General features: G+C 41.7%; 1 protein-coding gene across 1 annotated transcript in view; it reads left to right on the forward strand.

The window, feature by feature from the left end:
• The window catches only part of LOC132830759 (beta-1,4 N-acetylgalactosaminyltransferase 2-like), a 59,506-nt gene that overhangs the window by 22,026 nt on the left and 20,273 nt on the right, over positions 1 to 17,207 (forward strand). The window contains exons 2-7 of the mRNA XM_060848597.1: positions 5,538 to 5,678; positions 6,166 to 6,241; positions 7,440 to 7,620; positions 11,850 to 11,936; positions 12,187 to 12,374; positions 16,915 to 17,055. Coding sequence (XP_060704580.1) covers positions 5,538 to 5,678; positions 6,166 to 6,241; positions 7,440 to 7,620; positions 11,850 to 11,936; positions 12,187 to 12,374; positions 16,915 to 17,055 — 814 coding nt within the window. The remainder of the gene's footprint in view (positions 1 to 5,537; positions 5,679 to 6,165; positions 6,242 to 7,439; positions 7,621 to 11,849; positions 11,937 to 12,186; positions 12,375 to 16,914; positions 17,056 to 17,207) is intronic.

Raw genomic sequence — 17,207 nt, forward strand, 5'->3', positions numbered from 1 at the left:
TGTGCACATGTGTATGTGTGTGCATGTGCATGTGTGTGCGCATGTGTGCATTTGTATGTAGCTTACAGGGCCACAACAGACTAACTGGCAGAGTTGCAACATTACATGCAGACAGCCCATGAAGTTCTCAAAGATGAACTCTCTTAATTGAAAGGTAGATATACAACAATTATTCCTTTCCGATTTATGATGGCACAGTAGCGCAGTGGTTAGCACTACTGCCTTACGGCACCAGGAGTGGGTTCAGTTTCACCCATATACTACTGTGTGTGAAGTTTACACATTCTCCACATGTCTGCATGAGTGTCCTCCCACAGTCCAAAGAGGTACAGGTTAAGTGGTTTGGCCATGCTAAATTGCCTGTAGTGTGCAAGCTGGGAGGATTAGCCACAGGAAATGCAGGGATGTGGTAGCTTTGAGTGGGATGATGTTCACAGGGCCAGTGTAAACTTAATGGGCCAAATGGCCTGCTTCCAGGCCTGTAGGAATTCTATGATTTTAAGTGAGACTGTGAGACTCTATAACATATGGGTAATGACACACCCTGATCTCATGATGGCGAGTGTGTCTGAAAGGGTTGCTGATTACTCACAGTCACAATGACATTGTCTGTCATTCCTGTTTGTGTTGTCAAATGTTTCTTTCATGGACTGCAGTTCCTGTTCCAGAATTAGCTGATCCTGAAGCCCTGCTGCCACATTTTGTTCCAGTTCAGTGACTGAGGGCCATTATTCCTCAAACTGTATTAAATGGTTCAGGTGTTCCTGACATTTACTGTTTTGTTCCTTAACAGCTTCCAATTGATAGAGAAGTTTTTGTTTGTACATCCTGGATTTGTCTAATTCTAACAAAGTTTTAGCCCCCTGTTGGTCCAATATTTTTCTTTCTCATAGCCAATTCTAATGAGTGTCCAGTCTCACCAATTCTGTTCTTGTTTTTCTGCTGCTGCAGTAGCTGTTTGGTTTCCACCAGGTAGGTTAGCCATAGTAGGTCAGTTTCAGATGTTGATCTCATTTGTGATTAAATGATTTTAGCACTCTGCCAAATCAGCACTCTGATCAATGGTACAATTTACTGACATGCACACTCCCAGCCTAACAAACAGGAGATAACCCACCACCTTCCTTTACATCTTTTCTTCACCACAGTGTGACTCTTGTGCACTCTAGTGAGATACTTGAGAATTGCAATCTTGTCACGCAGTGTTGGAAAGGGTGAAAAAGCAAGAATGCAGTAAGGTGAAGAAGCACCCTCACTTGGTCAGCCACCAGTTCAGATATTAACATGGACATACTTTAGAATGTAGCTTGAAGGAGGGGTCTGCACATAAGGAGACACTGGGCATATGGGGACTGCCAACAGAAGAATTAAGAGTAGCAGAGATGTCAGATCATCAGAGGGTAAAGTACACGGCTGTTCTACAGCACAGCACTCAGTTCAGGAGTTCAATGGGGTGAGGTATAGAAGAAGAATGATCAGTTTACACAACAAGATGCTTGGTGAATTGGCAGCCTGACCAAAACCTGTGCTGTCACTGTCAAGCAACAGTTTGGAATCCAGCATTAATTTAGGACAAGGCTTCGCATGTAGCTTGGGCACCCATCCTCTCAGCACGGACGCAGTGGCTTATTGCATGATGCAGTATCTGGTGGCCAATGCCTTGGCTTCCATTATAGAAGGAAATGCTGCCCAAGCTCAGAGTTGTGCCCCAGGCTAGATTGTCTGGTGCAAGCTCAACTTGTTACTACAAAGCCTCAGTCTGCTGCCATCATTGCCCCAGATACTGGTTCAAAGGGCTAACAGGGTGACACCACAGTTCAGTACTACACTAGGATGGCTGAAACTTTGCCCCAGGGTATTGGCACCGTGGAGCAAGACTCTGCTGTCTTCCCTCAGGATATCAGTATTTATCCTACTACCACCACCACAAATCGCTGTTGTAACCCCCTTGTTCAAGAAAGGGTCAAGACAAAAGTTGGAAAATTATAGGCCGATTAGTCTAATCTCGGTTGTAGGTAAAATTCTAGAATCCAACGTTAAGGATGAGATTTCTAAATTCTTGGAAGTGCAGGGTCAGATTAGAACAAGTCAGCATGGATCTAGTAAGGGGAGGTCAAGCCTGGCAAACCTGTTAGAATTCTTTGAAGAGGTAACAAGTAGGTTAGACCAGGGAAACACAGTGGATGTTATCTATCTAGACTTCCAAAAGGCTGCTGAGTAAGGTGAGCACCATGGTGTTCGAGGTAAGCTACTGGCATGGATTGAGGATTGGTTGTCTGACAGAAGACAGGGAGTTGGGATAAGAGGTTCTTTTTCAGAATGGAAGCCAGTGACAAGTGGTGTTCCGCAGGGTTGAGTGCGAGGGCTGCAGCTGTTCACTTTATGTATCAATGATCTGGATGAAGGGATTGGGGGAATTTTGGTGGAGTTCGGCAATGGTACGAAATTAGGCAGACAGGCAGGTAGTTCTGAGGAGGTGGGGAGGCTGCAGAAAGAATTAGACAGTTTAGGAGAGTAGTCCAAGAAATGGCTGATAAAATTCAATGTGAGCAACTGTGAGGTCTTGCACTTTGGAAAAAAAAATGCAGACATGGACTATTTTTTAAATGGTGAGAAAATTCATAAAGCCAAAGTACAAAGGGATCTAGGAGTGCTAGTCTTGGATTGTCTAAAGGTTGACTTGCAGGTAGAGTCTGTAGTTAAGAAAGTAAATGTAATGTCATTATCTCAAGAGGGTTGGAATGTAAAAGTTGTGACATGCTTCTGAGACTTCATAAAGCTCTGGTTAGGCCCCATTTAGAATACTGTGTCCAGTTTTGGGCCCTACACCTCAGGAAGGACATACTGGCACTGGGAGCGTGTCCAGCGGAGATTCACACAGATGATCCCTGGAATGGTAGGCCTAACGTACGATGAACAGCTGAGGATCCTGGGATTGTATTCATTAGAGTTTAGACAGTTGAGGGGAAGTCTAATAGAAAATTAGAAGATAATGCATGGCTTAGAAACGATGAATGCTGGGAATTTGTTTCCATCAGGCGGGGATACTAGAACCCATGGGCACAGCCTTAGAATTAGAATAGGTCAATTTAAAACAGAAACAAGGAGACATTTCTTCAGTCAGAGAGTGGTGGGCCTGTGGAATTCATTGCCACGGAGCGCAATGGAGGCCAGGACATTAAATGTCTTCAAGGCAGAGATTGATAAATTCTTAATCTTGCAAGGTATTAAGGGATACAGGGACAGTGCAGATAAGTGGCATTGAAATGCCCATCAGCCATGACTGAATGGTGGACTGGACTTGAATGGCCGAATGGCCTTACTTCCACTCTTATGTCTTATGGTCTTATGTCCTTATGATCTTAACACCCATGCCCTCAGTATCAGCCCACCCTCCCAGACTACTTTGGGCCATGCTGAGATCGTGCAATTTACTGTCACTATGCGTAGGGCTAGAGCTGATCAAGGACATCTGAAGTCTCCCTCACTGAAGGCCAATATCTTATATGAGTGTTAAGACAAACACAGCAACAATAGAAAATAGCCATTTAGTAGCAGATGAACTGAGTGTTGCCAGAAAAAAGACACATTTTGTTGAAGTTGTTTGTCGTGCATGCATCAGGACTATTCACAAAATACCAATACAATGGGAAAACAAACATTTATATCTCAGCCAAAGGTAGTGCTGATTGGTTGCCAAGTAGACTCTGATTGGTAAAGACATTGCATGGAGAATGTAACAATTAATAATGATTGACAGTTAACGGCCAGTTTTCGTTAAATACAAAACCTGACAGGTTGACTCTAATTGGTCACAGCATTGCTCTAAGAAATGAACCAACAAATGGTTGTCACCTATTTTGTTGAATTGAAGCCGACATAATGCATTAAAATGTTCCCTTTGCTTGCAAAAGCAAGGCCCTGTGTATTAATATATGCAACTTCCAGTACACACAAGTGCACCTTACTGCAGGCCCAACTGAGAATCCTAAATAGATTGTCAGTATGTTTGGTATGAAAGACTCTAAGGTGGATCCTGGAAATGCCCAGTCTGTCTCAGATTACCCTGGCAAGCACAACCCCAGCCACAGTGAGGTTCTCTGATGGGGTTTGGCGTCAGCATGCTGATCGCAGTATCAGCGCTCAGTTCTCAAAGTCCCTGCTGACCTCATGGCCCTCAGAAGCCCTTGCTGCTGGAACAACATTTAGAAGGAATGCTGATCAGTACTATCCTCCTGTGTAGTACAAATGTTGGCTTTCCATTACATCAGCATTCTTATGTATTACCTTGATGTCTGCAAGATAGAAATTTCAACTAAATATATCTTATTTAATATTATTCAAAATCTCGATGACATTTAATTCATAAATTTTGCAGGGGCTTTTATTTTAACATCACAGCCCATAAGATAAAGAAGAATGTGATGATGAGTTACCTCATCCCTTTGTTCCCTTCCAGTTCTTCCTCCTCTCCTCATGAGTTGCTCACTGTTTGGTTAGTGCAAACATCTGTGTAAAAACATCTGGTTTTATAACTGACCGAGTACCCAAGTTCTCCTCCAGTACTGTCCAGTTTAATCACATTTCTGATTTTCTTTTGCACATTCCATGTGATTTCCATGCTGCTCACATTTGGAGTCAGGGAGTTGTGGAGTACCAATGACATCCATAATGCAACAATGAATGATCCTTTTGGAGAGATTGCATACAGTGGCTGCTTCAGCCTGGAAGGAACCAGATACATGATTGGCTTATTCCCTTCCTAGGATACTTCTTCCTCACTAAGACATATCTTTCTTGCAAGCCATGGACTACTCACTTAAATGTCATTATTCATCAAAACTATTTTCTGCTAATCTCCCTTCTCATTCCAATTCAGCTAACTTTACCCTCATTCCGATGTAGTTACCTCCTTTTGAGTTTCATACAATTGTTTCTGACCAAAGGTTCTCACTCTGTGACTGAACTTCAAAATCTAATGTTATGATCATTGTTTCCTAATTTGGAGATGCCAGTGTTGGACAGGGGTGTACAAAGTTAAAAAACACACAACACCAGGTTATAGTCCAACGGGTTTAATTGGAAGCATTAGCTTTCGGTGCACGACTCGACTACCTGATGAAAGAGCGGCGCATCGAAAGCTAGTGCTTCCAATTAAACCTTTTGGACTATAACCGGATGTTATGTGTTTATTAACATTGTTTCCTAAAGAATATTTTGCTCTGAAGTCATTTATTACCATGTTTCATTACCAGTTGCAAAATACATTGATGTCTAGTTGAATCCACAACACATTGTTTTAGGAAACTCTCCTGAATGCACTCTGAGAATTCGCCCTGCTGGTTGACGCTGCCAATTTGATTTTCTCGATCTGCATAAAGATTAAAGTTACCCACAAATAATATGCTGCCTTTTTTGCATATCTTAATTATCTCTAGATTTATTCTTTATCCTATACGATAGCTGTTGATCAAAATGACTTTTTAGTATCTGTTGCACCATTAAATCTCAATTTGAAATGTTTCTGAGTTCTGCAGGACCTATGGCAAAACTGAGTGCAGCTGCCCAGCTTTGGAACCAGAAATGGTTTTACATGATTTTGAAAATGTTTACATTCAGAAAGACATTTTGTCAGTCAAGAAACGAAGAAGACTGCAATATGAACAACATAAAAAAAGGTAATTTATAAAAGATAATCAACTTTGTGTTTATTTGCGTCACTTTCAGGACAAGAAGCAAGGCTCAGGAGGCAGTGCCATAAAAAAGATCCCTACCTGAATGTAACCAAACTTATACTGTTGAAAACATGCGTTTAGGAATGGGTGAAGGTGATTGCACCTTCTGTTCTTACCTGCATTAACTTTCAAAATGGAATGTCATTGACATGGATGACCTTGGTAAAGAAAAGGTGTTTTGGAATCTTTTTTTCTGAAAGAGATTGTTGGGAGGTATATTTTTCTCCTCTGGTCGCAGACTTATTTCTTGTTCATCTCCCTGTAACATCTCAATCGCTGCCATTGTATGTATAGTGTCATTGTGACTTCCAATGAAAAACTCCAGACTTCTAGCAGACATTTGATGATTGACAGTGCTTAGAGACAAAGGTAAGAAAAAGGGTGTGTTCAGAGTTGTATTGTTCTGAGATGAATTTTTTTTTCTTTACAGAACTGAATCAATCATGAAGAATATAATCATAGCTGAGCCCAATTCTCCTTTAAGCTACCCCATCCAAGGAGTTGAGGTCATGCCCCTGTATTCTATTCTCATCCCAGGTTTTGTGTATTATTTCATGTTTCAATCAATAGATTTAAAAAATACATTTTGATTTCTCACCACCTCAAAATTAATCTTTTAAAATCTACTTTGCTCTAGGTTTAGGAGTGCATGTCTCAGGAAGAGAAAATTATATGGTACGTGAAATGACAATGAACTTGTGAAGAATTAATTTTGTTGACACAATTTAAGAGAGAATAGTACAGGTGGAATCTTCTGCCCCCTTTATCCAAGGTAAGACAGGCACGTTATGGAATAGGATAATAGCGCAACAGACCCAGATACCTTCCTGCCCCCCCACCTGAATTACATTCTGGACTGGAAGGTCCATGGTTGATGCACCTCAGATTTGAGGCATTTAAGTGATCACTTCAGGCCTCATTCCACCGCTGCTGTGATTGACCCAGCTGCAGCTGAACCTGTTGCCATGTAGCGTCCATGACAGCTCAAACCCCATGCCCCTCCCCCACAAGGAATGTCCCTGATCAAAGGTAATCACTGTCTGATTGACGGAGTTGACATTGGGAAGGGTTTGGGAGTTCCTATGAATCCTCTTGCATTCCCAGAAGGAAAGCCAGTAAAAAAAACCTCCCGCTGGCACGTAAAACTGTAACTCAGCTTGCTTACTTCAAAATGGAGCTTTCACAGAACCATTACTTTCTTTTCCAAGTGTTATTAGTTTTTAGGGGGCTTTCCCTCTAGGTTTCACACCCGCAACTCAAGATCTGCATCCTGTGGAAATCCATCATGCTCCCTTCCGCTCATCCTAGCCCATGATCACTTCATAATCCTGGGATTCCAGAGATACATTTCTGTGACAATCACAGCTCCCCACACCCCCTCCCCATCCCCCACCCCCACCATGGCTCTCAGTAGACGATATTGCAACCATTTAATTATGGGTCTTGAATCATAATTCTAAGGGAATTAATCCTCCAGTCGCCTTGGTCACTGCTTAATAAGCTTGGAGCTCATTGGGCTTTCTCAAAAAGGGGGAGCATGGGCCGCCTGCTGGTTCTGCACACACACACCCTCCCCCCCACCCCACCCATGTCACAACAAGGTTCCACCCCACTTTTGCTTTGTTACTGCTACAGACATAATGCAAAAAGTTTTGGAGAATCGCCAATATTTATATGAACAAATTAATTTTTTTTTGTGCCAAGGTCAAACTGAAAGCCATACAAGGACTATTCAATGCAATTGTTGAAACTTCTGATGGCCTGTTAAATGGAGTAGGTAAAAATGAATTGACTATAACCAGCCCAAGTTTGGAAATCGTTAATAGTATACTCAAACATGTCACATACACAAGTATAAAGTACCAAATTGAGGCTGCTGATTTAGGTAAGCATAGTTCATTTTTATTTTGTCTATAAAATATCTCTGAACCCAGAAACAATTTTTGTCTCCTGGCAAATGCTGCCAAGTTTTGGGTACAAAGATAGAACTGGAGCACACTTTCTGAATGGTGGCTCAGTGGTTAGCACTGATTCCTCACAGTGCCAGGAACCCAAGTTTGATTCCAGCCTCAGGCAACTGTTTATATGAAGTTTGCACATTATCCCCATGCATGTATGGGTTTCCTTTGGACTCTCCGAGTTCCTCCCACAGTCCAAAGATGTGCAGGTTCAGTGAATTTGCCATGCTAAATTGCCCATAGTGTGAGGTACATTAGTCAGAGGGAAATAGATCTGGGTGGGGTTATTCTTCGAAGGGTCAGTCTGGACTTATTGGGCCAAAGGGCCTGTTTCTACACTGTAGGGAATCTAATCTAATCAGCTTTCTGCCATAATTATATACAGTTTCCAATGCAAATTTTGCTAATTTTGGAATTAAAATAAAAAGTAGAGGAAAGGATGTCCGAAAATCATGACTGGTAAAGCTTAAAGAGATGCAGTGGGATGATTGTAATGAAGGTCAGCCAGGTGGAACTCATGGAATATGAGCGTCAGACATCCTGTTCAATCTGACAGCTGGCTGTGAGGGAGTTGGATAAATGTCAAGGACTCTTCATGTGTACAGAAAGGGTGACTTGGTGACAGGATACTGGCCTCTGTGGTTTTATTTCTGTTGCAACAAGAGAAAAGCATGTTCCTGAAGCAACTTGCTCACAAATCGTTGAGTTCGGGCAAGATTTTCTGGAATCATGCCATGATTTAGGAAACTTGACTCATCGATCCTGCTGTCAAACACTGCGGCCAGTATGGGGAATGAATTTGGTATTATTACCAGGCAAATCACATTGGGGCAGACGAAAATCAATGAATCCTGACAGCCTGTGGATCCATAGATTTTTCAGTTATTAGGAGCCTAATTGCCCCTGAGGCAATAGATGCTAAAATCTTTCAAGAGTTGATGAATTTTGTTAAGGAATATTATGACCCCAAACCTCCTTATATTCTGATATGCTATTGTTTGTACTCAGCAATTCGAGAACCAGGAGAATCGATATTGGAATTCTTGATGAGATAAAGATGACTGACAGAGACATGTGACCTTGGGTTAGCCATTAATGAGGTGTAGGAATAATGATGTAACCATGCAAAAGCACTTAATAACTGAAGCCCAACTAGACTTCAAACAGGCACTACAACTGGCTTCATCATTGGAAAATGCAGCAAGTGGAGCACATGAGTTGCAGAGTAGTTCGATGGAAGTGGACACCTTTGCCAGTCCACTGAACTTAGGGAACATGGTTGAAGTGAAGGCATTTGTATAGTCTCAATCAGGACATACCCTGAACAGAGGAACTCTAGGGCAGCCCACAGCAAAACTCAAAACAAAACCAAGTCTCGGCCAAATATTTAAAATTTTCTTCAGGATCTGGGCAGGCAAGTTGCTGCCTGTGTGTGGACTGCAAACAGCAAGAGAGTCTCACTGGAACTAAACTGAGAAAGAGAACTTGTAGGCTGGTATCCAGGAGCATGCATGCCATGGAAAGTCCACCTATGTTTGGTTTGGAATAGTTAAATTGCTTAGCAATTTAATCAGAACCAATCAAAATAAGCATCTGCTTAAGTGGCCATCCAGTTTCAATGGAAGTCAATACTGGTGCAGCTAGTTAAGAGATTACCGAACCAATCTTTAACAAAATTCATTCTGGACTCCAGCCCTTAAGTTGCACAAGACCTCGGCCAGACTGAGAACCTATGCCAAGGAACCGTAACAGATTAAAGGTCCAACTTCAGTTCCAGTCTCTTATTTAAAGCAACTGTTCAGTTATCACTAACTGTATTAAAAGACTCGGCCTAAGCTTGTGGGACAAAATTGGTTCTGGCAAAACTGAAACAGTTCGTGGTGATAGGTGAAACCAGGGGGATGTCACAACCAGTACTGAAAGCTTTTTAGACCCTGCTAGATCAGATTACCGTAGAGGCCGGCGTATTATTAAGGGGAGCAAGAGTGATATGGGCAATGTTTGCTGTCAGATACTGGTTGAACTCCATCAGTATCATCCATGGGTTTCCAAACTGAAGATGTTGGTGAGAAGTTATGTTTGGTGGCCAGGATTGGATGCAGACATTGCTGCGTTAATGGGGCAGTGCCCAGAGTGCCAACCAGGACAAAAATTATTGTCTGCAGCTCCCCCACATTGGTGGGAATGGCCGGGTAAACCCTGGACTCAGTTAAACGTTGACTATGCAAGCCCTTTCATGGGCTCAATGTTCTTAGTCATTGTGCACGTCCACTCAAAGTGGCTGGATGTACATAGAGTTCATTCATCAAACACATGGACAACAATAGAGGAACAGATACTCTGTTTGCAATACACATACTCTCTGAAGTTTTGGTCACAGATAAGGGGCCATCGTTTACCAGCGGGGAATTTGAGTATTTCCTTAAGTCGAGTGGTTTTTTTATCATATTAAGACAGCTCCATACCATCCATCATCCAATGGTCTGGCAGAAAGATCAATTCAAACTTTGAAGGTGAGCTTAAAGAAATACGTTACAACATCATTAGAAACCAACCTGTCCTAGTTCCTGTTAGATTATAGGACCACCCTTCATGCAACAACAGGGATAGATTTAGCAGAATTTCTAATGGGTGAAGACTCCACATCAGGTTAAATCTGATCTACCTGGCTTTTGGAGGGGGAATGGGTGAAACACCATCAGGAATGTGAATGCTGGACACAAGGCTCGATCAAACAAGAGGAAGCAGTTTACTTCAGGGGACAAAGCCTGGCATAGACATCCATGGGAGTGACTCTTGATAGGTAAGAGGCATGATCGAGATGAGGTCAAGTCCAGTGATGTGGAAAGTCCTGTGCAAGCACTTGGATTACATGAATGTTGCAGACTTGCAAATGGTGCAGGAACAAATTGTGCTCTTTGACAGCCTTTCCGTCGGTCTGGAACCCATGTGTTCTCCCTCTCCACCAAGCAATGAAAATACCTTGGAATCTGAGATGGACATGGCAGATGTCACCAGCAAAATGGAATGGATTTCTTCCGAGATGTTCCAGGTACAAGGGGTGAGCATCTATGCATTACACATTGCCCGTACCTGAGGCAGAGTTAGATGAACCAGACCTGGTGCTAAGATGCCCCAGGAGGAGGTACAAAAAAAAACACACCAACCTATATCTTCAGTCTCAGAGGGGGAGGGTTATCTTCAGTCTCAGAGGGGGAGGGTTATAGTTATTGTAATGAAGTCAACCAGATGGACATCACAAGTTCTCTGATTGGGACTGCTCACCTGGTCCAATTAGGGAGCCCTGGCTGACAGATATAAACAGGAGTGTCAGAGGTTCCATTCACTCCAAGAGCTGACTCTGAGGGCACTGGATCAGTGTCAGGGACCCTCCACATGTAAATAAAGGGGGGGTATGGTGATTGGATACACAGTGTCTTATAGGGAATGGATTCATTCAGGGATTCTATTTCTATCACCTTTGAAAATGATGAAAAGACACATTCGTAGCTTACAGCTGTTGGTAAGGCTGAACTGGCAAGCGGGGGTGATAAAAAGCTATCAAACAAAAATGAGGTGAAAGGAAAGCCAGCGTGGCAGAATGGTATGGAGACTGTTTGCGGGGTGTGTTGGGGGGTGGGGAGGTGGGGAGTGGTCAATGAGGGGGTTCACATGGTGGAGGAAATGACTGACCAGCCTAGCACCTGGATTTGTATTAGTGGCATGACAAGTGAGCACAATGGTGCAAGAGGTGAATGTGTCAGATGGCTTCCCCTATTAACAGGCCAAGAGACCGTCTCCAAGGAGCAGTACTTTATTCCTGCAGTAAGTTTGAGGGGGGGTAAATGGTATGGGTTAATGGGGGGGTAAATGGTATTGGCTAATGGGGTGTAAACGGTATGGGCTAACTTGGTGTTAATGTTATGGGCTAATGGGATGTAAATGGTATGTCATTCATGATGAAGAACTTTTGCTCAAAACGTTGATTTTCCTGCTCCTCGGATGCTCCTGACCGGCTGTGCTTTTCTAGCACTATACTCTTCGACGATAAATGGTATGGGCTGATTTATATATTTAGAGTATTTTACATTAGTTTATCAGAGATTTGTTTATTCAGTGCTTGTCATTAAATGATTCTGCTTTCTTTCTATAAAAGTACATTTTCAATTTGAAGAACATACTGCTGTTTTTCCGGTCATCATCAGACAGCCCCAAATACCAAGGTTATTTGATCCTGGTCCAGGTAAATTTTACTTAAATTTGAGCAAAAAAAAATAATTAGTGTCAGTAGCTGAAGATTAGTCAATATTTAAGGCATAGCATGAATCCACTTTTGCTAACAGTAGATAATAATTTAGTTTACAACTAATTTGTGCAATTTCCAAATTTTCATTAAATCTCAAAATTATCTTTATTGAGTCAAACATTGATCATCATGCCTGACTGCAATTGCTGTTACAACTAATTTCTGGTTTTTTTAATGTTTATTCCAGACAGCAACATCAACTCATTGGTTACAATAGTGACAAAGACATTCTTAAGATATCATAAACTTCGGATCTTAATCAACAGCATACGTAACTTTTACCCAGAAATAACAATAATCATTGCAGATGACAGTGAAACTCCTGAGAAAATTGAAGGACCTCACATTGAACAATACATGATGCCATTTGGAAAAGTACAGTAAATCATTTTTTGGTCATCATTTGCAGCACTGATAATGTAAACCAGAATTATGTTCATACAATTCTATTTCCATCAAGAGTTTCTAGTCTTTATTGAATTGGTATTACCAAAGTCTCAATGTTTCCCTCAGATAATATAAATATCTTATTTATTTAATGTGTACATTTTTCTTTATTCTTTCATGGGATGTAGGTGTCACTGGCAAAACGAGCATTTGTTACTCGTCCCTAATTTCTATAAAATGTGAAGCTTGCTAGACTATTTCAGAGGACAGTTAAGAGTCAACCACATGTTCAAAGTCTAGACTCACACGTAGGCAAGAATGGGTAAGAATGGCAGATTTCATTCCTGAAAGGGCATTTGTGAACCTGTTGGGTCTTTACAACAATTGATGATCATTGTCATGGTTACCACTACTATTTCATATTCCAGACTTATTCACTGAATTTAAATTCCACCAGTTGTCATGGTAAGATGTGAACCCATGCACTCAGCGTATTAGCCTAAAGCACTGGGTTATTAATAAAACATAATCCTCTCAAGGCACACAGTAGCTCAGTGGTTAGCACCGCCGCATCATAGCGCCAGGGATCTGGTTTGATTCCAGTCCCACGCAACTGTCCGTGTGGAGTTTGCACATTCTCCCTGAGTCTGCATTGGTTTCCTCCGGGTGTTCCGGTTTCCTCCCACAGAACAAAGATGTGCAGATGAGGTGGATGGTGGTGCTAAATTGCTTGTCGTGTCCAGGGATTTGTAGGTAAAATGGATTAGCCACAGGAAATGCAGGTGAACAAGATAGAGGTTTGGTCAGGGTGGGGTGCTCAGCAGAGAGTCAGTGTGAACTTGTTGGTCTGAATGGCCTGTATCCACACTGTAGGGATTCTATAGAAACTACTGGAGAAACTCCAAAGAAACGTCAGGAAAAGGTGAGGAGGAATTTGCAGCAAAGCATATTTAACAAAAATAATGATATAGCACGGTGGCACAGTGGTTAGCACTGCTACCTCATAGCGCCAGAGACTCGGGTTCAATTCCCGACTCAGGCGACTGTGTGGAGTTTGCACATTCTCCCGTGTCTGTGTGGGTTTCCTCCGGGTGCTCCGGTTTCCTCCCACAGTCCAAAAATGTGCAGGTCAAGTGAATTGGCCATGCTAAATTGCCTGTAGTGTTAGGTGAAAGGGTAAATGTAGGGGAATGGGTGGGTTGCGCTTTGGCGGGTCGGTGTGGACTTGTTGGGCCGACGGGCCTGTTTCCACACTGTAAGCAACCTAATCTAATGATGTCTGACCGATATGACACTCTCCATGTTCCAAAGCACAAAATTATATAAACTAAAAGAATTAATATTCCTAATACATTCATAAGATTCTTAAATAACATCTGCATTTGCTAGACTGACTACAGCAAGACAAAAACTGATGTAGGCAAGTCAGCAGTATTGTTGGCTTTCTCGCAAGGCTTTGGAAAGATACTTAGACGGAACATCTTTATTTTCCCATTCCTTTTTTTATGGATGCTGCCCAAGCTGCTGAGTTTCTCCAGCATTTTCCATTTCTATGTCAGTTCTCCACACCCACAATATTTTGCTTTTCCCTCTGAACTATTAGCCCTGTGACATCACCATTGCACCATCTGCCCCCATTCAATCACAAAAGTGAATACTAATATTATTTTGTCAAAATTGTAGTTTATTCCAAGAAACACAGTTATTGCTGAAGGTCTGAATTTCATTGTGACTTACATTTAAAAATGTATATGTTCACCAAAAAATCTGTTTTAAAATATACAAACATCTAACAATCATGTGTTACCAAAAATAGACAGACAAATTCAGCAGCAAGAAGGAATATGGAGGACAAGGACAAGGTGGATAATGTTGGATTGAAAGTGTATGAAAATACAAACAAGCATCCCACTCCTATATTACAGGCACTGGGGTATATATCAAATTTATCATTTAAGTGAAATAAAACAAAGAGCTGTGGATGCTCAAAATCTGAAATAAAAGCAAAAGCTGAAATTGCGGGAGGAACTCAACACTTCTGGTTGTAACGGTCTCTGGACATGAAATGTTAATTCTGTTTTCTCTTCACAAATGCTGCAGACCTGCTGTGTTTCTCCAGCAATTTCTGTTTACATATGTTTCCTCATTTAAATACTTCATTAAGGATATGAAACATGGGGCTACACCAATACCTTTCTCTCCTGAATTGAACGGGGTTAAGTTTAGTTAAACTGCTGACTTGCTTACAGAGGGAAATTAAGAAACAAACTTGTAAGGAGATCTCAGCTATCTGTAAGAATAATAGGGTAGTTATGGTAGGGGATTTTAACTTTCCAAACATCTATTGGGACTGCCATAGTGTTGAAGGTTTAGATGGAGAGGAATTTCTTAATTCTCTTTTCTCTTGCACAATTTTATCTAAACAAAGGCCGCCTTGCTGATCTTTGAGGGACCCTATTATCTCTCTAGTTACCCTTAATTGTAGTTGCCCAATGCTATCTGATGTCTCTGTTTTGCCTTCCTGATTTCCCTCTTAAGTATACTCCTACTTTCTTTATACTCTTCTAAGGATTCACTTGATCTAACCTGTCTATACCTGACATATGCTTCCTTCTTTTTCTTAACCAAACCCTCAAGTTCTTTAGTCATCCAGCATTCCCTTTCACCCTGACAGGAATATACTTTCTCTGGATTCTTGTTATCTCATTTCTGAAGGCTTCCCATTTTCCAACCGTCCCTTTACCTGCGAACATCTGCCTCCAATCAGCTTTCGAAAGTTATTGCAGAATACGGTCAAAATTGGCCTTTTTCCAATTTAGAACTTCAACTTTTAGATCTGGTCTATCCTTTTCCATCACTATTTTAAGTCTAATAGAATTATGGTCGCTGGCCCCAAAGTGCTCCCCCACTGACACCTCAGTCACCTGCCCTGCCTTATTTCCCAAGAGTAGGTCGGGTTTGCACCTTCTCGAGAACTAGCCATTTGGATACAGAACTGGCTCAAAGGTAGAAGACAGAAGGTGGTGGTGGAGGGTTATTTTTCAGACTGGAAGCCTGTGACCAGTGGAGTGCCACAAGGATCGGTGCTGTGTCCTCTACTTTTTTGCCATTTACATAAGTGATTTTGATGCGAGCATAAGAGGTACAGTTAGTAAGTTTGCAGATGACATAAAAATTGGCGGTGTAGTGGACAGCGAAGAGGGTTCCCTCAGATTACAACAGGATCTGGACCAGACGGGCCAATGGGCTGAGAAGTGGCAGATGGAGTTTAATTCAGATAAATGTGAGGTGCTGCATTTTGGGAAAGCAAAGCAGAGCAGGAGTTATACACTTAATAGTAAGGTCCTAGGGAGTGTTGTTGAACAAAGAGACTTTGGAGTAGCTCTTTGAAAGTGGAGTTGCAGGTAGATAGGATAGTGAAGAGGGCCTTTTGTATGCTTTCCTTTATTGTTCAGAATATTGAGTACAGGAGTTGGGAGATCATGTTGCGGCTGTACAGGACATTGGTTAGGCCACTTTTGGAATATTGCATGCAATTCTGGTCTCCTTCCTATCAGAAAGATGTTGTGCAACTTAAAAGAATTCAGAAAAGATTTACAAGGATGTTGCCAGGGTTGGAGGATCTGAGCTACAGCGAGAGGCTGAACAGGTTGGGGCTGTTTTCCCTGGAGCGTCGAAGGCTGAGGGGTGACCTTATAAAGGTTTGCAAAATTATGAGGGGCATGGATAGGATAAATAGATGAAGTCTTTTCTCTCAGGTCGGGGAGACGAGAACCAGACAGCATAGGTTTAGGGTGAGAGGGGAAAGAAAAATAAGAGACCTAAGGGGTAACCTTTTCACGCAGAGGGTGGTACATTTATGGAATGAGCTGCCAGAGGATGTGGTGGAGGCTGGTACAATTGCAACATTTAAGAGGCATTTGGATGGGTATATGAATAGGAAGAGTTTGGAGGGATATGGGCCGGGTGCTGGTAGGTGGGACTAGATTGGGTTGGGACATCTGGTCGGCGTGGACGGGTTGGACCGAAGGGTCTGTTTTCATGCTGTACATCTCTATGACTCTGTGACTCTATCATTTTTTATCTTGCTATAGTCAATCTAGCAAATGCAGATGTTATTTAAGGATCTTATGAACATATTAGGAATAGTAACTCTTTTAGTTTATATAATTCTGTGCTTTGCAACATGGAGAGTGTCATATTGGTCAGACATCGCTATTTTTGTTAAGTATTCTTGTCTGCAACTACTGCTTTCTCAAGAAAATGCTGACTGTACCCCATCCCAATCATTGTTACTTCACTGGTATTCAGGTGAAATTTTGACTTTTGTCACAGATCTCAAAAACAACCAAATAGATTCTGAATGATTGACTTCCACCTGTTTACTAATGTTATTTAACAAAAGACTTTCAACTTTAAAACAATATCATCTGCACTATCTGAAACTAAAGTTCAAAAGTGATTTTGTAAATGCATAAATGCACACATTAACTGATCTTCACTTTGCTGCCATTTTTTTTCATCTCAGGGCTGGTTTGCTGGGAGAAACCTAGCAGCTTCTCAGGTCACAACGAAATATCTTCTGTGGGTGGATGAGGATTTTTTATTCACGGAAGAAACAAAGCTTGAAAAGTTAGTTGATGTGTTGGAAAAAACAAACTTGGATGTGGTAAGGGATTTGTTATGTCGCCAGTATTTGAAATAATCACACGTTAAACATAAAATGTTGGTGATCCATCGAGCATATTTCTTGCATTTCTCTGTACTCATTGATCCTGATTTCTCCTGCAGTGTAGCAATGAATGTGACACCCTGAAATCC

Source organism: Hemiscyllium ocellatum, chromosome 32 (assembly GCF_020745735.1).
Source record: "Hemiscyllium ocellatum isolate sHemOce1 chromosome 32, sHemOce1.pat.X.cur, whole genome shotgun sequence".
Taxonomy (NCBI): domain Eukaryota; kingdom Metazoa; phylum Chordata; class Chondrichthyes; order Orectolobiformes; family Hemiscylliidae; genus Hemiscyllium; species Hemiscyllium ocellatum.